The sequence below is a fragment of the Amphibalanus amphitrite genome, unplaced genomic scaffold (genome assembly GCF_019059575.1).
Source record: "Amphibalanus amphitrite isolate SeventyFive unplaced genomic scaffold, NRLGWU_Aamphi_draft 000036F_arrow, whole genome shotgun sequence".
NCBI lineage: Eukaryota > Metazoa > Arthropoda > Thecostraca > Balanomorpha > Balanidae > Amphibalanus > Amphibalanus amphitrite.
The window spans coordinates 110,330-131,764 of NW_024881532.1; the positions used below are offsets into that span (position 1 = coordinate 110,330).

The 21,435-nt window shown below is 54.0% G+C and overlaps 1 protein-coding gene across 1 annotated transcript in view; it reads right to left on the reverse strand.

The window, feature by feature from the left end:
• Nucleotides 1-21,357, reverse strand: part of LOC122371554 (huntingtin-like) — a 29,090-nt gene extending 7,733 nt beyond the window's left edge. Inside the window, exons 1-25 of the mRNA XM_043347969.1 lie at nucleotides 21,191-21,357; nucleotides 20,806-20,945; nucleotides 20,341-20,542; nucleotides 19,937-20,009; nucleotides 19,528-19,707; nucleotides 19,074-19,216; nucleotides 17,759-17,857; nucleotides 17,331-17,480; nucleotides 17,038-17,185; nucleotides 16,694-16,783; nucleotides 16,239-16,439; nucleotides 15,726-15,924; nucleotides 15,344-15,455; nucleotides 14,933-15,106; nucleotides 6,188-6,314; nucleotides 5,732-5,865; nucleotides 5,269-5,447; nucleotides 3,663-3,769; nucleotides 3,106-3,303; nucleotides 2,640-2,830; nucleotides 2,115-2,289; nucleotides 1,570-1,787; nucleotides 1,124-1,286; nucleotides 639-815; nucleotides 154-243 (exon numbers count right to left, since the gene is read on the reverse strand). Coding sequence (XP_043203904.1) covers nucleotides 154-243; nucleotides 639-815; nucleotides 1,124-1,286; nucleotides 1,570-1,787; nucleotides 2,115-2,289; nucleotides 2,640-2,830; nucleotides 3,106-3,303; nucleotides 3,663-3,769; nucleotides 5,269-5,447; nucleotides 5,732-5,865; nucleotides 6,188-6,314; nucleotides 14,933-15,106; nucleotides 15,344-15,455; nucleotides 15,726-15,924; nucleotides 16,239-16,439; nucleotides 16,694-16,783; nucleotides 17,038-17,185; nucleotides 17,331-17,480; nucleotides 17,759-17,857; nucleotides 19,074-19,216; nucleotides 19,528-19,707; nucleotides 19,937-20,009; nucleotides 20,341-20,542; nucleotides 20,806-20,945; nucleotides 21,191-21,351 — 3,831 coding nt within the window. The 5' untranslated portion in view covers nucleotides 21,352-21,357. The remainder of the gene's footprint in view (nucleotides 1-153; nucleotides 244-638; nucleotides 816-1,123; nucleotides 1,287-1,569; nucleotides 1,788-2,114; nucleotides 2,290-2,639; nucleotides 2,831-3,105; nucleotides 3,304-3,662; nucleotides 3,770-5,268; nucleotides 5,448-5,731; nucleotides 5,866-6,187; nucleotides 6,315-14,932; nucleotides 15,107-15,343; nucleotides 15,456-15,725; nucleotides 15,925-16,238; nucleotides 16,440-16,693; nucleotides 16,784-17,037; nucleotides 17,186-17,330; nucleotides 17,481-17,758; nucleotides 17,858-19,073; nucleotides 19,217-19,527; nucleotides 19,708-19,936; nucleotides 20,010-20,340; nucleotides 20,543-20,805; nucleotides 20,946-21,190) is intronic.
• Nucleotides 21,358-21,435: the final 78 nt, after the last annotated feature.

Consider the following 21,435-nt stretch of genomic DNA (forward strand, 5'->3'; position numbering starts at 1 on the left):
GCACTGCATGTTTATTGGTTGGTGGATGTGAGCGGCAACCTGCCACTGTAGGGTTCTCGTTAACAGACCGGCACTAACCTGGGAGCACTGGTCAATGTTTGAGCGGCGACCAGCCACGTTGGGGTGTGCGGGCGACAGACCGCTGTAACTCACCTGGGAGTAGAAGTCGGTGGCGGCCGCCAGGAAGAGCTGCGCCAGCTGCGGACACCGGCCGCCGGCCAGGTCCACCTCGTCGCCACACCGCTGCGCAAGAGGAACGGGGAGGGGGTTGTCACATGGACCGTAACAGGGAGTCAGAGGGCCTCGGCGTCACAGGAATGGCAACACAATGGGGCAGCATAACTATCGCCATTAGATATGGAATCAGGGACCAGAAAAGCCGTGGGTTACGTGATCTTAGCATACGTATACATTACCGTCAGCAAGTAACTTTTCAATCTACTGACTGTAAAAGATAACTTTTCAATCTACTGACTGTAGAAGAAAGTGCACTCCATTTAAATTATCCGTGACGCCTTAGCAATATATAAAACATCCCTAATCGACCACCTCCCGCAGCCCATCATCGCTCTCTAGTCTCCATCTCCGGTCTGTCCTGCAGTGCCTCCTCCTTCTCTGTCCCTCCTCTCCGCCCTTACCTGCAGCAGAGGGAAGGCGGCCCGCAGCCACGGCCGCCGGCTGGCTCCGGCCAGGAAACAGGACAGTAGCCACGTGGAGCGAGCAGAGGGACGCGCCGTGGCGAAATTGGGCAGACTGAAGAGCACCCAGTCCTGGAGCAGCGCCTCCTGCTGCTGGCTCACGCACGCCTCAAACACCTGGCGAAAGACGGAGAGGGAGTGTCAGGAAATAAACGTCAGCTGGGACGGGGGTCATATGAAATAGTACGTGGAAGACGACAGAATGTACTCGTTTGAGCGTAACAATTACATAAACTGATATAATATGTGTATAAAGTCACAGGTAAACGTACACGTATAGTCATTAATTTGATCAATTTTCACAACAAATTCACGGAAAATTAATAGCCACTGGACATTGTTTCGTCACGGTCAGTGCCACACGCCTTGTCCCAACCCCTCAGTAATCCCGGCACACCACGGTCCCGTCACCCGTGTCACCTTACCTGGAAAACTGTGTCGGCCAGTGCCAGCACGTGGCTCTGGTGGGGCGATATGAACTCTCCAATGACTCGGTTCATGACCTCGGAGGGCGGACAGAGCTGCAGCAGGCCCGAGGTGACCGAGCTGCACAGCACCGTCGACAGGAAGCCCGGCGTGGCCTTCATCCTGGCGGGTGAGGAGAGAGGCGGTCGGTCAGAGCAGAGGAGGGCGAAGGTTCCCAATAGTAGGGACTTCAGGCATCAATGAACTGCAGGTGGTACACCTGACAACGGACTAGGAGGAACCACGCGCACGAATAAGCTCAACTTCCACTCACAATATTTCTGCAATAAGGTTTGTTTCTTTTCGAAATCATTTCTTATTGTGAAAATAAATCAACGAAACATGATGGCACATTTTCTACACTTTCAAACCTTCCCAATCCCACACGCCCTGTCCAGCCACTCACTTTGTGAACACGTTGGAGTACTTTTCCAGCACGTGTATGAACGTCTCTGGTGTGGTGTGCGCGCCGGCAGCGGCCGGTCCGGAGAACAGACACGCTGTGAGCAGGGAGAGGGCGTGCAGCTGCCCGGGGCCGGAGCGGGACCTGAGCTGCTCCACGGCCAGCTCCAGGGGCCCGGCGGCGGCGCTCACCGTGCCGCACACCACCAGACGCTCAATGCCCTGCGGCCAGGAATATATAGAACATGTTACGAACTATTAAAGGCACATAACGCCCGTAAGTTATACAATGCGCCCAACGCTAACATACATATTTGACGTTACGCATGATCACGTCGTCGCAATGACTTACGCGAGCATCGACATCGAGTATCAGACCAGTCAGTCGCTGACCTGACCAGCTCTGACATGTCGCTGGACTTCCTGAGTGAAACATAGAGCTTCCAGGATCGGATGACTCATCTGGATCTGAGCCCTGGGCTGTCACTCACCTTCGTGAGTGCCTCATACAGCGCTGAGGAGTGGGGTAACCTATGACACATCACTCACCTTCATGAGAGCCTCATAGAGCGCCGAGGATCGGGTGCTGCCGGCCAGTCCGAGCGCCAGCTGCAGTACGGCCGGCGAGAACTCGGACTCGGCCAGGCCGTCGTCGTAGTGCTGCAACACGTACACGGCCGCCGCCCACACCGACAGGTCGTGGTCGTCGTTGTAGCCGGGCACACTGAGAGAAAGAAGGAAGAGTCAAACAGTGGTAGCCAGCGGAGGGAGATCAGGTGATTTAGATTTATATTTAGAGAAAAATTTAGAAGAGAAAGATTTAGAGAAAATTCCGACAGGTCACTGGATTGGAGAACACAATAAGCGCGCTTGATAACTAAAGAACAGAATATAAATGGCGTACGACCCAAAGCTCAGCACCACTCCCAGCATCCCCTCCAACTAGTCATTCATTCATTCATTCATTCATTTACCCATGCTTATTCGCCGCTTAGCCTTGACACGACTTTTCCTTCAACAGTCCAAACCAAACTTCCAAACCTCACCAGTCCTGCCTCACACACTCGGACTCACGTGGCGATGTGGTGCAGGCTGCGCTGTACGAACTCTCCTAGCGGCGGCAGTACTGCGCTGCTCAGCTCGCCCTGTCCCAGCTGCAGCAGGTACAGACAGCCGTGTACGGTGGCGCTGCGTACCGGCGGCAGCGGACAGCGGAGGCCGTGCTCCACAGCGCGGCGGACTGTCTCAACTACTGTAGATTCCTCCTGTTGGCGGGACAAAGATGTTAGAGAGCAGAGATAGATTGTCAGATGTGAGGCACCTCACCAATGACCGTGACCTCTCATATCAGGAAAACGAAAGGTCTGTAGCGGCGACATTGTGAGGCTAGAGGGTAATAATTGCACCAAGGACTGTAATAGCAGGGACGAGCAACAGAGAGGCCAGATTGCATAAGGTTCTCTGAGATGAACATACGGATGACAGCTCTGTTCCACACATGAAGCCCAGCAGCCTACCATCCCCAACGTCCGTCACTCACGGCATTCAGGACCGCGGCCGCCTTGCAGAGTCCGAGCACCAGGTACTGTAGCATTATCTCGTCATCGACCGGGTGGAGCTGGTAGAGCGAGACGCAGGTGGCCAGCAGCCACTCGAACTGGCCGCGCTCGGTCAGTAGGTCTGAGAGCAGGACCGCTGAACGGAGCGTCTCGGTGAGCAGCGGCAGCGGTACGCCCATCTGAGGGGACGAGGGGGGGGGTGTCAGAAACGGCAGCGGCACGCCCATCTGAGGGGACGAGGGGGGGGGGTGTCAGCAGCAGTACACCCAACATCTGAGGACGAGGGGGAGGGAGGTGAGCGGCGGGACGCGTGTCTGAGAACGGATGGAGGGGTGGTCAAAAGCGGAACAACACTTTTTTCGGGGGTTGTGGAGGACAGCCAGAGGCATGCCCATCTTAGGTTGGAGGGAGGGAACAGTTAGCGGCGGCACGCACATATTCGGACGGAGGGGAAGCGGTTGCTATATTGTCTTTAAATGGAGGGACGAAATCACGCCTCACCCAGTCATTTTCTTCATGCGTCACCGGGCTCACTCACCTCCGGCGCCGTCCACTGGGCGTACAGCTGCAGCAGGAACACCAGGCACGAGTTGATGTCCAGGCCGGCGGCCGCCAGCGCCACCTCGCGGCCCGAGTGGGCGCCGTCTGAGACAGACGGAGAGCCAAGGCGGTCAATAGGCAGGCAGGAGATAAACAACCAATCTACCAGCACCTAAGAACCTACGAGCTAAATATGAGTGGCAGGCAAAACAAAAGCTAATGATAAGTCAAAATCTGTTGGCGTGCGCTTCATCTTTGCGAACCACTTTAGCATTAACCCGCGCCCCAGTGGCGGTCTCAGCCAACTTCGCCCTAGTGGGGGGGGGGGGGCATATGTTACCACCCACCTCTAACTCAAAAACTAAGAGGGATAGAAAGACGCAGTAAAAAGCAGTCGATAGCTCTCAATGCGTACGTTTGAAAGTATTCGGTCATTTTTCATCTTAGAGCAATATTGGGGTCACCAGAGGTCATCAAAGGTCAAAATTTGCCAATGGTCATTATATTTTTCAGAAAACATGCCGTTATCTCAGGAACTATGGTAGCTAGAAAAACGCATCGAACAGCAATCGATAGCTTTTGAACTCTTCTTTTGATAAAGTCATTATCAAAATTGACCTCAGGTCAACGATTTAGCCTCCAGAGGGCAAAAACTCCAAAAATAGCTGTTTTTACGAAAAGTGTTTTTCGACAATAACTTTCGACTACAAAAAGCCACGACATTTCTATTGCCAGAATCGTGTTCCTCTCGCCGAGACGCGTCGAATGAACTATAATTTGACCTTGAAAGGTCAACTTGAAAATTTGACCTCAGGTCAAGGTCATGACCTGACCAGAAAAGGTCATGTTCCATATCAGTCGATGCGTCTCGGCAAGACAAACACAATGAGACCATCCCCAGCGTTCTATCTCTTTCCAATCTCGAGTTATTGCCAAAAAAAACTGTTTGTAGCCTCAAATGACCTCGGATGACCTTTCTAGAGGCTATCAGCAAAAATGACACCTTGGTCATCACGGGTGGTCCAAATCATTGTGATTCTGAAATATTTGGACTGTTCCTATGCGTACACACGGATCTAGAGGCATTTTCATTTTTCTCCATTGACTTGTAATGGAAAGTTCACGCCACTGACCTGACCTTAGGTCACGGATATAAAAAATCAGAGATATACAAATTGTATGCGCCCATAACATCATGCAATCCACCAAGTTTAAACCTTTCCGACAAACACTGCAGGCTGGACATGATTGCAAACTTTTTTTAGGCTTGGTCAGTTAACTTGACCTGGTGACCTGACCTGACACGACCTGGGGTTAAAAATTTCACACATTGTCCAAAATTGATGTACCAAAAGCTACCCCAAGCGGCGCGGCGCTACGCGCCGCGGTTTTTTATTTACACGCAAAAAACGCGACAGGGTGGTAACATATGCCCCCCCCCCCCCACTGGGGCGAAGGTTAATGCTAGACAGAAAAAGGTCAAAACGGAAAACATTTTGGCAGTAGCATTTCGCAATCTAAGGCTGACGCATTGCTAAAAACTAAGCAACAGACATGGGGTTCCATTTCGTTCCCCGCCCACTTCATCCCCGCTCCCCACTCACTGTTGCCGCTGATGACTCCCTGCAGATAGCGCAGCGACAGCTGTCCGTGTCCATAGCTCCCCGCGTCGTGGCGCCGCTCCAGGTTGAGCTGCCGAGCGAACACCATGGGCGGCAGCAGTGGCGAGGCAGCCACTGCCGCCTCCAGCTGCTGTAGTGTCCGGTGCAGGTGCATGATGGAGCTGGGAGGAGGACTAATGTCAGACACATCAGCTGGGCAGTGAATGTAATGAACCAGCAAACGATGCCTGCACGCAACCCAGGCAACGAAGAACAGCAAGTGAAGGTCTTCGGGTCATTTGCGTGCTCCAAGTCGACCTACCTCTAGAGCTGCAACGCCCTCCCCGCTCTCACAAGAGGCACCCATCGCGGCCCTTCGCACATGCCCCCTGTCACAGCCCTTCCCGGCTCCATCCTAACAAGTGACGTCCACCATTCACACACGGCTGCCACCCGCCTCACTCACCTCCCTGGCACGAACACAGGCTGGTGGTCTCGGGGGTAGTGCAGCGTGGCGCTGACCTCCGGGTAGCCCGGCGTCATGGCGGTGAGCGTCTGCAGTAGCAGCGAGGTGATGCCGCGCACCGCCAGGCAGTTGGTCTGTGACGGAGTACAGGGAAACGTCAGTGACTTCAGAGCAAGCAGTGAAGTTTCGCAAAGGCTTAGGAGCAAACAATGGTAAAGATAACCACTACTGCTTTAGCCAGTCATGGTGCCAATGTCTGAGCTGAGCACACTCCACCATCCAGCCCTTTGCAACTGATGACTCCGTAACCCTGACCCGATCCTGTGCCCCTGACCTGCAGCAGGACGGCCAGTTCCTCTCGGTTGGAGGTGTCATCCTCGGTGGCCCCTGGTCCATAACCAGACCCTGTGACCTTGACCTGACCCTGTGACCTTGACCTGACCCTGTGACCCTGACCTGTAGCAGGACGGCCAGTTCCTCGCGGTTGGAGGTGTCATCCTCAGTTGCCGCGTTCAGCACAGAGAGGTAAGTCATCCAGGTCTCCTCGAACTCACGGCGGCCCGTCCAGCCCAGAGTGTTCACCCTGTTTGGGGGAGAGACATGTGTCAATATCTTAAAAGGTAGACTGCCACCTTTTTTCCACAAAACGGTTTTCACTAGAGCTGAGCCACCTATGTCCCAGACTGAAGTCGGTTTTCCGAAATTCGAACCCGTTTGCGAGAAATCGGAGACCAAAGTTCAGTTTGATGCCATTTTTTTAGTCCAAGAAAACCGACATCTCTACTGTTTATCGATAACTTTGAAACATGAATTTTCTTATCTTTTGGTAAATATATGTCAAAACTTTGATTGTTTCGAGATCAGAGAAGAATTTTGGAGTGTCAAAATAAAAGTTAAACTTATATATTCAGTAGTTCATTTTTTCCAAAAAAGTGTGGGAAATGGGGTTTTGTTTGTTTGTTTATTGGGGCTTTAGGGCGCGTCGACTGCAAAGGTCATTTTGCGCCCATAACGTCGCGCTAGTAAAACAAGTGTTTCAAAAGAAGAAACTTTCTAGATATCAAGACTAGAAAGTAAGACTTTATAAAAAAAGACAGGGTAAAATAAAACAACGCAAGAGCGTCGTAATAGACAACTGACTAGACAAGGAGACTAGAGAGGATTTGGGTTAGGTCGAGTAAATCGCTTTGAATTTGACTGCGCGGATAAAGGAAAAGATGTTGCCAGATAAGACCCAGGGTGACTCGTCACCCAGCAGGTGGCGGACAGTGGTAGCCGGAGCGATGCGGCCGAGGTAGCGCGTCCGGTCTGGTTCTAGAAGTGGACAAGATAAGAGCACGTGAGCGACGGTAAGAGGCGCGGAACAACCGTTGCAAATGGCCTGCTCGTCTCCGCGGAGGAGGTGGCCATGCGTGGCATATGTATGGCCGATTCGGAGCCTGCACAAGATCACCTCGTTGGACCGGTTGTCTTGCAAGCAAGACCTCCATGGCTCCAAAGTCGGCTTCACCTCACGGAGCTTTCCGCCTCCACGTAGGCTCCACTCTGCCTGCCACTCAGAGAGAATGAAAGATCGCACAGCCGAATAAAGGTCACGCGCCGGCAATGGCAGACGTCGAGTGCAGGAGGCTGCGGCCGCGCGCCTCGCGGCCGCATCTGCCAGCTCGTTGCCGTGTATGCCGACGTGGCTGGGAATCCAGCAGAACTGAACAAATTTTCCCGATTGTTCCACTGACTGAAGTCGAGCTAAAATGTCTTGAACGATCGGGTCAACTGGATTAAAACTCCGTAACGCCAAAAGGCTACTTAGGGAGTCCGATAAAATCAAGTAAGAAAGGCCGTCCGACACCTCGATAAAACACAGAGCCTTCTCGATGGCGACTAGCTCAGATGAAAACACCGAGGCAAAAGAAGGTAGAGAGAATGAGCGGGTATCGCGACCTGCGATAAAAGCACATCCCACTCCCTCAGGTGTTTTTGATCCGTCTGTAAAAACGGTGTTAAAACCATCGTACGAGACGATGTGTTGCAAGGCCCTGACTCGCGCCTCACAAGGCAGCAAGTCATCCTTCTTAACTTCGGAGAGTGAGAGATCTACTTGAGGTTTTGCGTGTTTCCAAGGCGGAGAGGACGTACCCCAGCTACGTCGTACGACACGTAAACCTATGTTGGCTGCGGAGAAGAGACCTCTCATGCGCGCTCCAAAGCAGAGCGATTGTCGCGCTCTGTCAAGTCGAGTGTAGTAGGTGGAGAAGACGTACGGATACGTCGGATGCGTCGGGAACTGACGCAGTTTCAGCGCATAGCGCATCCCAAGCATCTGGCGGCGTAGGGATAGAGGCGGCTCGTGCGCCTCAGCAAGAAGGCTGCTGCTGGGCGAGGTGCGGAAGGCTCCGGTGGCGACACGGATTGCAGCATGATGGACTGCGTCGAGGACCTTTTTGCTGGATTGGCTCGCTGAATCGTACACAAAAGAAGCGTAATCCAGCTTCGACCGAACTATCGATCGGTACAGGAGAAGAAGGGTCCTGCGGTCCGCCCCATAAGATGTGCGAGCAACACATTTTAAAACGTTCAGGGATTTAAAACACCGTTCCCGAAGCGTTCTAAAATGTTCCTTATACGTCAAGCGACTGTCAAAATAAATCCCAAGAAACTTCGCCACCGGCCGAGTGGGAATCACCTGTCCGTAGAGCTTGATTCCCAAAGCTAGGTCGTCACAACGTCGGCGGCAAAAGTGCATTGCCACGGTCTTCGCTGTGGAAAAACGAAGACCATTCTTACCGCTCCACCTCTCCAAACGTGTTACGGCGAGCTGCAGCTGTCTAGCCGCGTGTCGAGCGCTTGAAGCAGCAAACCAGATGGCAAAATCGTCGACAAAAAGCGATCTCCCGATGGAAACCGGGAGGTCGTCGACGATGTCATTGATTGCCACCGCGAACAACGCCACACTAAGCACCCCACCCTGGGGAACTCCGTTCTCCTGGGTAAAACTGCTCGAGAAATCACTGCCAACTCGGACTTTAACCCGCGCCCTGCTGGGGGGGGGGGGGGTGTTTGAACACCCCCCCTTGTGGTTTTTCGCGAATATCTCAAAAACGGCCGCGCGGAGCGCCGCCGTTTTTGGTACACCTTATCACACATCAATTCTACACATGTTGTGAAAATTTCAGACCAAGGTCATTCAAGGTCAGGTCACCAGGTCACTTGAAGTGACCTCACCTCATAAAAACTTTCAATGTCTGTCATAGCTACACCGAGTGACCGATCGCTTTGTAACTTTCAGCGATTGCTTAGAGCAATAGCATGTACAAAATGTATATCTCAGAATTTTGATATCGATGACCTAAGGTCAGGTCAATTTTGCGACCTCCCCATTATAAGTCAATGGGAGAAAATTGAAATGCGCCTCTTTTGGATGAAAGACATTATAAACACTCCCAAACACCGAATTACAAGTGGTTTAGACACACTGAACATGAAAATGGTGTCCGTGACCCTTGTTTATGCCCTGAGGTCATCTTAGGTCACGAATGGTATCTAACAGTTTTTCGCAAATAACTTTTGATAGAGGCATGCTAGAGCGATGAAAACGCCTTAGATGTGTTCAGCTCGACGATACGGATCGACTGATATGCAACATGACCCTTTCCGGTCAGGTCATGACCTTGACCTGAGGTCAATTTTTCAAGTTGACCTTTCAAGGTCAAGTTATAGTTCATTCGATGCGTCTTGACGAGAGGAACACGATGCCGGTTAAAGTAAGCTCGTGCAAGGCTTGGGTCAAAAGTTATTGCAGAAAAACTGTTTTCGAAAAAATCGGCTATTTTTGCAGTTTTTGCCCCCTGCAGGCAAAACCGTTGACGTTAGGTCAAATCTGAGAAAATTACTCAGAAAGGGCGTTAATAGGGCTATCGAATGCGCTTTTCCGCGGCGCTGTAGCTCTATTGGTTCCCAAGTTATGCGTTGGCTTCTTGGAAATTTTCGACATTCGACCTGGAAATCGGCGAAATTTTGCCTTCAATGACCTCTGGTGACCTGACCTTTGACCTGACCAAAAAATTGACCGAAGTGATTTCGTCATTATTTTTGACGCTCTTTCGAACGCCGCCTTCCGCGTATCGCTACGTGGCCCAGGAGCCGAGTTACAAGGGGGGGTGTTCAAACACCCCCCCCCCCCCCCAGCAGGGCGTGGAAATCCAGGACCCCCAGCCGGGCGCGGGTTAAACCGACGACCCGATAAAAAATTCTTGATAAAGAGGCCCATCCGGCCGCGTATGCCGTACTTATATACTTTGGAAAGTATGCTGTGTCGTAAGACTGTATCATAGGCCGCCTCAATATCAAAGAACAGTGCTCCAAGGTGCTTCTTTTCAGTAAAACAGGTGCGTATCTCGGTGTCAAGGGCTAAAATGTGGTCAACAGGGCTGCGGTGCTTTCTAAAACCGCACTGGGCGTTTGTAAAAACACCGTGATGTTCCAGAAACCAGCTAAAACGCACATTGACCATCTTCTCCATCAGCTTTGAAAGCGATGATGTGAGAGAGATGGGCCGATAATGGAGAGGGTCATGTCCCGACTTGCCAGCCTTCAAGATAGGAATGATAATGGCTTCCCGCCAGGTCTCAGGGAAGGTGCCAGTCTCCCAAAGCGAATTGAAGGTTTCTAGCAGCGCCTCGAGGGCAACTGTGGGTAGATGACGGAGCATGTCGTTGTGGACTGCATCCGGACCTTCTGAGACGCTGCGCAACGAGCTGATGGCAGACGTGAGTTCAGCCATAGAGAAAGGCTCGTTGTACACCAAATTTTCAGCTGTGCTGAAGTCCACGGCGGCTGGTGCAGGTCGTGAGGACGGCTCTCCTCGGCAGCGCTGATAGAGTGCACGGCCTATCGTCTCTGCGACGTCTGAAGGGTGAGATATGTCCGTGTTGTTCACTCTTAAAACCGGAAGCGGAACAGAGCTGAACCGGCCTTCAATGCGCTTCATGCGTGCCCATATCTGGGTCGTAGGAGTAAAACGGTTTAAGGAACTTACGTAAGTGCGCCATGAAACAGCCTTTGCCTCCTTTAAAACGCGTCGGGCAAAAGCCCGCGCTCTCTTAAAAGCGATGAGGTTCTCAGTAGTACTACTCCGGTCAAACTTTCTAAAAGCGCGCTTCCTGGCACGAATCGCATCTCCGCATTCCTTGGTCCACCACGGGACCGGAGGACGACGAGGCTGACTCGACGTCTTGGGTATGCACCCGTTTGCGGAGTCAATGAGTAAACATGTAAAATCCTCTGTAGACATCACAGAGGGGTCGGCTCTGGATAAAACAGAGGCCTCTACAGCGGCCTGGAATTCGCCCCAGTCGGCTTTCCGAACATTCCACCTAGGTGGACGGTTGCCTGACACTGGGGACTCCTGGTGCTCCAGCCACACTGGGAAGTGGTCGCTCCCGAGTGGGTCGTGATGGACGGACCAGGTAAAAAGCTGAGCTAGCCGCGGACTGACTAAGCTCAGGTCCAGAGCCGATGTTTGACCGGAGGGTGTTGTAAAATGGGTGCGCTGTCCTGTATTTAAAATACACAGCGCCTCATCGCGGATAAAAGATTCTAAAAGTCGACCACGAGTGCCAGTCGTGTCGCATCCCCACGCCAGGCTATGGGCATTAAAATCGCCGACTACCAGGACCGGAGGTGGAAGCTCATCGACAAGTCGATGCAGCTCAACCACCGGGAGCGCTATACCTGGTGGTAGGTATAAAGAGCACACTGTCAGTTCCCGGTGGTTGAAATCAACTCTGGCGGCCACCGCCTGCAAGGGAGTCTGCAGCGGCACCTGGCGAGCAGGTACGCTGTGGTGAACCGCCAGAAGCACACCTCCATGGGCAATGGTAGGGGTGTCCAGGTCTCTTCTAAAAACAGAGTAGCCCTTGATGGCAAAGGTAACGTTTGGCGCTAGCTTGGTCTCCTGGAGACCTAAAACAAGGGGTGTGCGCCAACGGATAAGAGACTGTAGGTCCTGGTAGTTGGCCCGGAGGCCTCTACAGTTCCACTGTAGAATAAAAGGCGTGGTTAAAAAGGCGCAAAAAGGGCGCGTATAACATGAGGCAAAGGCGCACACAGATACCTGACTGACCACAAAAAAAAAGGTAAAAAGCACCGAGAGAAATGCACCTGGTAAAAAAGCGCAATGGCGCGAAAAAGATAAAAGGATAAAAGAGGAAATGACTAGACTGAAAGACTAGACTAGGTCCTCTAACTCCGAGGAGGCGCTCCCCCCGTAACGGATACGGGGATGCCCCGAGCCCTCTCGGTGTAGCCTCCCTTCAGCAGAGGCAGATCGGGCGTGGCTCGAGCCCTGCTGGGGCTTTTTCGCCCGGGGGGCGTCACCCTCCGAGGGTGACCAGCTCGGGGGCGTCTGCCGCTTGGCGAGGCGCCCTGGAGCCGCGGAGGTCTGTTGCCGCCCCGACGGGGATGTCGAGGCAGCGGCCTGTGTCCTCGACTCAGGCGTCTCTGGCAGCGGCGGTGGTGGCCGCCGCTGCGGAGGTGGAGGAGGCGGCGGGGGACCCATGATGGGCCGAGTCCCCGCCTCAGGTGTCTCCGGGGTGTCAGCGGCAACAGCCGCATTGGCACTCCCGGAGGCGGAGTCGGCAGACGAGGCTTCCTTAGCCTCGAGGGCCTTCTGGACGAGGCGAGCCCTCCTCGCCTCGCGTGCCTTCCTCTCCTCCTCCCCCCGCCGCAGCGCCTCCTGCACCGCCGTGGGCGGTCGGGGGCGGGGCGGGGTGGGTGGCGCCTTACCCTGCGCCGGGGGGCGCCGACCACCCTGTCGGCGCTGGACGACGGCCCAGCCGTCTCCATCACCGTTCGCGGCTGGAGCGGGACTGGGTGGACCCCACACTGACTCTTGAGCAGCCTGCTCTGTGTTGCTCGGCGGCGCACGAGGCGCCGTGGTGTCCGCTGAGTCACCAGTGGCTACGACGGTGAGGCCGAATCGTTTGAGAAGCTGCACGAGCTGTGCTACACTCATCTGGGAGGCATCGGTAGAGTTTGTGACTCTCACCTTCTGGGCATACGAGGTCTTCGGGTGACTCTGGTTGTACACCTCCCGGGCCTCTTTGAAAGACAAATTTCTGGTAGCCTTGATGGTCATGATCTCTTTCTCCTTGGCGTATGCAGGGCAAGACCTATCATACGCGGAGTGCGGCGTCTGCCCCTCTCCGCAGTTGACGCATCGGGGGGTCTCCGAGTCACAGGTTTCGTCAGTGTGGTCCTGCGAAGCACACTTGGAGCACGTGGGTCTTCCTCGGCAGTTGTCCTTTGTGTGGCCGAAACGTTGGCAGCGGAAGCAGCGCATGGGCGCTGGGACGAAAGGCCGCACGCGAACCTTCACGTAGCCCACGCGAATCTCACTCGGCAAGTCAGTAGAGTCAAAAGTTAGAATGATGTTGTTGGTCGAGACCGTGCCTCTCTTCGTCATGATGCGGCGAGCCGCTGTCACGCCGAAATCGGCGAGCCCGTCCGCAATGTCCTCGTCGCTCACTCCCCTCAGATCGAAGCAGTTAATGACCCCTCGTGAGGAGTTCTTAGAGCGGTGGGGCTCCACTGTAAGCGGGATGGAGACGAGCCTCCGGCCGGATGCCCGTCCCTCGGAGAACACGAAGCGAGTAGCGTCCAACGCTTTCGCCGCCTCCTCGCTTTTCCTGAACTCGACCTCCAGCGCGCCATCACGCATCCGGTCACAACGAACGATTGAACCAAACCGGTCGCAGCCATCCTTCCGCTGGAAGGGCGACAGAGAGCTCAGCTCCCTGTCTGCGCTCCGGAAGATAAGGATCTTAGGAGATCGTGGACCTTTCTCGAGCACCGTTCGCCTGTCGGCCGAGGCCAACGGGCGAGGACCGGCCGAGGCCGAGGGATTGGACTGGGGGGAAGGGGGATCGGTCAAGTTATCCATGTGAAAGAGTTGGTCTCCGCCAGCTCGGCCGCCGACGCTCCGCAACGGCGCCGCTACAAGGCCTGGGACGGCCGAGCTGACTGTACGGGACTTGGCGGCACCTTCCGAGGGGGAGAGAGAGGCTCACCACCCCCCACGGTCGGATACCGCCTCCTCCCTTGACGCCTAGCCGAGTCACCGCCAGGGGCAGCGACAGATCAGTCCCACCGACGGAGGACGAGCACAAGTGCCCGAACCCCGCCGGCGACACCTCTCCGACACCACCCCCGGCGGCATCACGACTGGGAATGGCTCCTCAAGTGCGGCGCCCCACTGAGTGTCCCGCCCTTACAGAACTCAGGGCCAAAGAGGCGTGTTGCCCAGCCACCGCGACTGGCTCCGCACGGTGGGGGGCTCAACCTCCAGGATCCCGTTGTCCTGGGGTACGGGTCGGCTCGCCTAGCCTAGTAAAACCGGCTGGTACCCGAGGGGACGCCACTCCCCTTACACTAGCCCAACTCGGCTGTGTTCCTGCGGGTGCAAAAACAACGAAAAAGGGGAGAAAAAGAATCAGAAAGCTGTGATCGAACGAAACGCGGACATCCGGTGAGAAGGAAATGGGGTTTAACATGGGCCAGACCCATTCCAAATGAGCCATGATTTTTTTAATGTTTTACGAACTTAAATGCAAAATAAATTAAACATGGCCAATTTCTCATGAAATCATATATTAGTAAATCATAAAATACCTTACTTTTTCAAATAAAATGTAATAATCTTATGACCTTGAAGTCTAGTGATGTGTAAACATTGTCGCTAGACATTAACCGATTGATAATTGTATGAAAATCGACAATTTTTTTTTTCGCGATTCACGTGATGATACTTTGTCAGGTGAATTCTAAAATTTTGTTTTGTCTAGGGAATAAATCACAGGCCGATCTGAGAAAACTTTTTGAAGGTGGCAGTCTTCCTTTAACATCACTGAGGCACGCAGAGACGGTCCAGCCCATCTAGTCCAGGGTGCTCACGTCCTTGTTTAGAGGAGTATATGACACAATGCCCAGCATCATCCGAGACACACAAAACCAGAGAGACAGTTCATGTCACTAAGAGCCTGGCCTCCCGAAAAAAAAAACAGACTTGGAGGGCATTTGTATGACTGACTGCAAGGCATGATTTCTTAAACAGCATGTAAACTAATTATCCTCGCGAAGCCTGACACAGCCATAATATTTCAGTCGCACTTAAATTGACCTCGGCGGCTTGGAAAGAATACTCACCTGAGGATGTACTGTTTGAGCACGTCGGCCTCCTGTAGGTACTGGACGGCCACCGGACTGAAGCGGCCCTGTCTCTGGCGCTCCTGCTCGTCCCAGCCCAGACGGTACACGTCCGGGGGAACGCGCAGGAAACTGGAGAGCAGGGGCAGGCGGCCCACCGCCAGCACCACGGACCTGTCGGGGTGTGGTGCCGGGTTACACATAAACAGAAACTTAACGGACAATGTCGCTGTTAAAAAAGAACAAGAAAGAGATGAAGAAAGAAGGTGAACTGTCATACACATGATTCTATCAAGGTAACAAAAGTTAGTATGGAACTGCAACTACATGTAACAGGAGCTGCATGCCCCAACGATAAACAGAGCCGAACAGAGCCGAACGATATTCGTCGCGCTACAGTCGATTTCTGACCTGATCTTGACGGCTGTCTCGTGTCTGTCCTGAAGCGCCTCAGCCCACAGCATCAGCGAGGCCATCCGCTGGTAGACCCGCGACTCGACGCCGGTCGACACTGCCGACACCGCTGCAGGCACACATACAAACGGGCTGCGTGAGACGTTACTCGGAATGCGTCTATTTAGTAACTGCGGACGTCAAATGGATGGTGACGAAAGTAGCATTTTCGCTTTTGGCGGTAAGTATAAAACATTGCCGGTAGAATCGCGGCAGCTGATAAACGGTAAGTTCCTCCTACTCAACAAAATCATTTCATTTCGAACAGCTCCTTAGTCACCCCACATCAATCAACCTTAGCCCATAACACCCTTGTCATTCTCTTCTCTCTCCCACTCACACGTCTCTGGCAGAGCACCGCGCAGCACGCGCGTCACCCGGTAGATGGCGTTGACTGCCAGCACCGTCCACTGGGTGTCCCTGGCAGCCAGCTCGGCCAGCACAGAGGAGAGTCGCAGGCAGCCGGCGGCGGTGCCCAACAGGACGCGCACGTGTCGCGGCAGTTCCGGCAGACGACAGGTCACGCTGTAGCGTAGAGCCTGACAGTAAGAAAGAAGGGGTTAGAAAATAGGGGAACTGCGGCGGAGGATCCATTTCGTTCAATCAGCCTATGATCACCAAAATTTACGCATACCGTCTATCACGGCCCATATCACACGGGCCACATCGTGTTAAGACAAACTATTGATAAGTAAATAGAAAATCAGTTATAGGTTACAGAGTTTACTTCCACACTTCAAATCACATCACCCATTGCGCGTTTTCTTTACCGTACGGTCTTACAACAGCCCTTGCGGGGCCGTCGCCTCCGGCCTGACTCCTCTTCTCCCTCCACTCTCTGCCCCTATCTCACCTCCAGACAGAGCAGCGCCAGCCTGGCCAGAGGCGCGGCAGCCGTCTCCGGCGGCTCCAGATGAACTGTGGCAGTGTGTCGGGAGGCACAGTAGGCCTGGACGCCGGCCGCCAGTCGCAGCAGGCGCCGCCACACGGTCGGCTCACACAGCTGCTCCTCGAGGCGGCGGGTGTATTTACGGTACCGGTCACTGGCGAACGCCTGTCCAGAAATGGAGGAGGGTCAGCCAGTGGTAAGTGAAAGCAGATAACGGGCAATGGATAATAAAGACACGGGATAACAATAATACCTTGAGCTGTCATCGCAGGTGGTGAAATGAATACAAAATGAAAAGCCTCGTGAACCTTATTCGTTGACAAATGATCATGATGACTGCCACACAATTGTCAACTTCGTTTTCCAAGTTTTCCATCTGACTGGTAATAACCAGCTGAATTAAGGCACGTGCCACGTACCTGATCGGGGGAGGGTAGCTGGCTACAGATCAGCTCCAGGTGTTGGCACAGAGCAGTCTCAGCCGCAGCGTACAGTGCCGAGCCGCCCGCCTGTGCACATAGAAAATACACTGTCGTTATTAGGCATGTCACCGAGACGAAGAAGCGTTATACGTATTTTCAAAGCCATATTCAGCCTTCGTCTTTTGTATACAATGCACGGTAAAATACGATCGAGATACCCCGACACGTGACCGAGTAAATAGTGACACACACAACAGTAAAAAAAAAAGTTTTAACGTAGTCTTTATGACTTCAAAATAGCATCTACGTTATTAGCATGCAAAATATGAGCAGCGACTAACCTCCGTGCCGATATCCGGTTGTCGGAAGCAGTGCTCCAGGATGGCCAGGTCAGTTCCCTCAGCCATGAGAATGTCCAGGATCTCCTGCTGCTCCAGTCGCGCCAGGAGACGGGCACACTCCCGACCGGGGGCCTCCGACCAGCCGCTCCTGACGAAACGAACGGGACGCGTCCCATCAACGATCCACACTTCATAAACTTCATAACAATCCTTCTAGCCTACAACCTCACACTCACACAATCCCGCCCATAACGTTGCCCGATGGATGGACTATCCTACCCGGTCACACTCACGTGTCCCTGACCAGCTGCAGGTACCAGTCACGGTCTGGCACGGCCGGTGGCGCGGCGGCCGGCCGTTCCGCCTCCTCCTCACCCAGAGCCAGGGGAACGCCGAAGAACGTCTGACCCAGCCGGGTCACCAGGGAGGTCAGCTCGCGTTCCCTGAGGGATGGGGGAACATGGTCATAGCGGAGACGAATCCTGCAAATTGACCACGCAAATGTCAAGACTGACTCCTGTTTCTAAGACAAAATCAGCAAAATTACGAAGCACGTCGATTGGCGGGCTTACGCGAGCAAGTCAAAGCACAGGTCCGGGGTCGAATAGCTAGACACAGCAAGAATGAAAAGCAAATAAAGACATCAAGCATCTTGCCATTTCTGTACAGCTGTCGCTAACTGTCCCTATCACCCCTACCCTTCCCTTGCCACCAGAAATACCTCATTAGAGATGGCTCCTTAGATATATTTTCAACCAGCTCGTTGAAGTTGTCTTCTGAGAGTATTCGCTCCTCAGCCGCCAGCATGATCTCCAGCTTCCTGCATGACACACATTACACAAAACGTAAAAATGGCTGATTACAGCAAAGAGCATTCAAAACAATAAAAGGGTGTATTGCCAATGTTTTCAGTGAGATCCAAAGGCTGTTCTGGTTTTTCACAACACCTTACACGCAATATCACAAATCACAATAGGCCGCTGGCTAGAGTTGTCCGAGCAGAATGTGCGCCGGTCGGTGTGACTACACAGGGCCCGAGCGGGTGACGATCGCAGGCTCCTCTCCCGTGACTGGATGACTAGACGTGGGTCGAGCCGGAGCGGTGTTTCGAGCCGGCCAGCTCAAAGAACAGCACGTAAGCCTTTCCGCTGTTGACGTTTCTCTGGTCCATCACGTGGACCCGCGAGTCGTTGTACTCGTACCACTCTGCCGTGTACGGGTGTCGGCAGTGAGCGGTGTAATGTCCTGAGAGCAGCGTGCCAGAGTGGTTCGCCACGCCGTATAGGCTGTACCGGCAGGGCGTCTGTCCGGCCGAGTAGGGCGACAGGTCCAGGCCGTTCACCGAAAAGTCGACAGTGGTGTTCAGCTTCCCGCGGAACCTCTCCTGCGGCGAGAACCGCTTCAGGTGGACCACCAAGATACGAGGGAACTTCTGGATCGAGAGGCTCCTGGTGCACTTTTGGCGCTTCTGGCACTTTGAGCAGGTCGGTTTTTCGTCGCCATCGAGCACCTCCTCTTTGGTGAACAGGTCAAAACAGGCCTGTAGGCGCACCTGGCCACTTCGTGACGGGATTGGCAGACTCAGATCCCAGAACGGGTCGAAGGTAACCGATGCGTGGCCACATACCGTGCACCGCAGGGTAGCCTTGAGCTGGCCCACGAACAGGTCAACAAACTTGGAGTTTTCCAGGCGCAAGAAACGTTTCCAGGCCTCCATTGACTTTTGACTGGCGCTCAGTGAGTCGTCGATGTCGGTCGTGATCGGCTTTGGCCGGCTCGTCACCCGGTTCACGTCCTCGTGAAGTCCCTGCAGCAGATATCTGAGGAATTCCTGCGCGTCCTGCTATGACCTTTCCTGGAATTCCTGCGCGTCGCGGGCATGAAACAATAAAATATTACTAGAAAATATAGACAACCAACAGTATCGTACGTCCAAGCAAGCTGTTTAACCTCCGGTGCAGTTCTGGAGAGTGACTGACCGACAGTGACCTCAGTGATTCCAGCCCTGCCACGGTGACCCTCAGCGCCTGACTGACCTGCACGCTAGCCGAATGACCTCGTCGGCCACGACCAGGTGGTGTGAGGTCATCAGGCGGCGAGACAGTAACAGCAATAGCGGCCCATACTGAGCGGCAGGCGCTCCCTCCAGACAGCGCAGCACGCGCTGGGCCATCAGCGGCTGTAACGGCAGACAGCAGATCAGACTGAGGGGCTTACGGGTGCAGACGGGACCAGGTGACCAGACACGGGCGTCGGGCATGAATACTATATTTAGTATAACAATACGTGATACTTACACCATCACACGGGTAGGCACCATCAGACGGGTACTGATTACTGACCACGGGCAGATGCCACTACCGCCTTAATCCAGCCTCTCAGACCTACCTACCTGCATGAAGTCAACCTGCATGAAGCCTGCATGAAGTCAACTCTACTCGTCCCATTCTATACACTACATCCCCACTCACACCCGGTCGCACCACCCACCTGGTCCAGATGCCGACAGCGCGCTGCGATGGCCTGGATCAGCAGGCCGGACGCCGAGGGGTTCCGGTGGAGCGCGGCCAGCATATCGGAGACGGGAGGCTCGGCACTGAGCGCCACTAGCTCCGTCATGTGAGAAGTGAGCAGCCAGGCGAGCAGCTCACCGTCCGACGTGTTCTCACACTGGGGAGAACCAGGTAGTCAGAGAAAGGGTGAGCAACCAGCTCACCGTCGGACGTTTCTTACACGGATAACATGACAAGTGAGAGAGGGAATATCGATAACAAGTGGCAAAGTATGCATGTGCTCGTCCAAACTAAGTCACGAGGAATGCAAAACGTTCGATTTAAGATATAATAGCACACTCAAAGCACTTGGTTTTCAATATGGTCATGATCAGAGGAGTTCTCACCATGTAATCACAGAGAAGAATGAGAGCTCCCTTGCGGGCCAGATCACGGGCGAGGCATCCTGTAGATTCCCAGCTGAAACAGGAAAAGAATGCGTCAACACCGCTCGTTGCCAGCAAGGAAACGAACACATGAGTGACGTCACGGTATCCAGAAAATCTGTCAGTGTACCCTAGCAATATTACCGTCAAACACTTGAATTACATGCGGATCAGCCAGAGCTATAGGCAGATGGAATGCGGCCCAGTCGGCTGAGAGCTGCAGTTGGGACCAGACCTTAATTGCAAAGGCCGGATATTCTGAGCTCTGACCTGAGGTCAGTTGCACGAAACTCGGGTATGACCTGGGGTCTGATATATTACAGGGCCCAGCCGGTGTGACCTGAATGACTGGAGTCTGGACTAACCTGGGGTCGGCGGGCGGCTGGGTGAGCGCCCGCCAAAAGTCCAGCTGCCGGTAGTTGAGCAGTGTGAGCAGGTTACACCAGGAGAGCAGCAGCACCGGCTGCACGCCGGCCAGGCTGAGGAAGGCGTTGCTGATGGGCTCCAGGTCGTACAGGCCCTCCGAGACCAGCCACATGGCGCAGCGCGCGCACTCGCCGAACGCGCCTGAAAACGGACGGGCGATGTAAACGTCAAGAACACGGAAACAGGAGCTACAAGACGCGAGGAGGAAAAGACTTCCCAGAAAGAAATACAGCAGGGCATTTAGATGGCTTGTTGTTACGGCTTAAGAACACGTTAAGAAAGCAGTTAACTTAAAGTAGTTTCGAATAGAAGCTCCCATTACATCTACTACCAAATACACCTCTCCTAAAACTCCCTTTTCTCAGCTACCGTCCGGGCGGGACGGGCGAGTGCGCTAAGTTCACCTGACTGCAGTATGTAGATGATGATCTGCAGGAGCTGTGCCAGCAGTTGGGGCAGACAGGTGGTGGTGCCCCACATCAGAGGGCTGGCCACCACCGAGGCCAGCTGGCCGACCAGCAGCTCCAGAGCAGACAACAGGAACCTAGCAAGTAGCAACGGGAGACGACAGTGAGAAATACTGACAGCGACCCGATAGTACGAACCTGGCGATAGTCGGACAAGGTCATGAGAAATACTCGGAGAATAGGGACACAATAGTGAGAAATACATTGCAAGCTTCATCAGGATTCTGGCGGCACACCGCAATAGGGGGACGATGAAACACATCAGCGTTACATCGCGGGCCACTTTGAGAAAATCGTGTCCCGTATCCATGCCGCAGCCCACCTGACGACGATTTCCTGGGCGCTGACGGCTCGCTCCCGGTCCCGGTGCAGCTCCGTGGTGGCCAGCCCGAGGTCGTCCACCCTGGCCAGCAGCACGTCTTCCCGCACGTGTGTGACCAACACACGCAGCAGGGCCGATAACATGCCGCCCCAGCGCTGCATGTCCGAGACCGACGACTGGCGGCATACGGCAGAGACGGGCGGTCAGACAAGGGGAAGTGGTGGAGAGGGAGTCCTATATCAGGA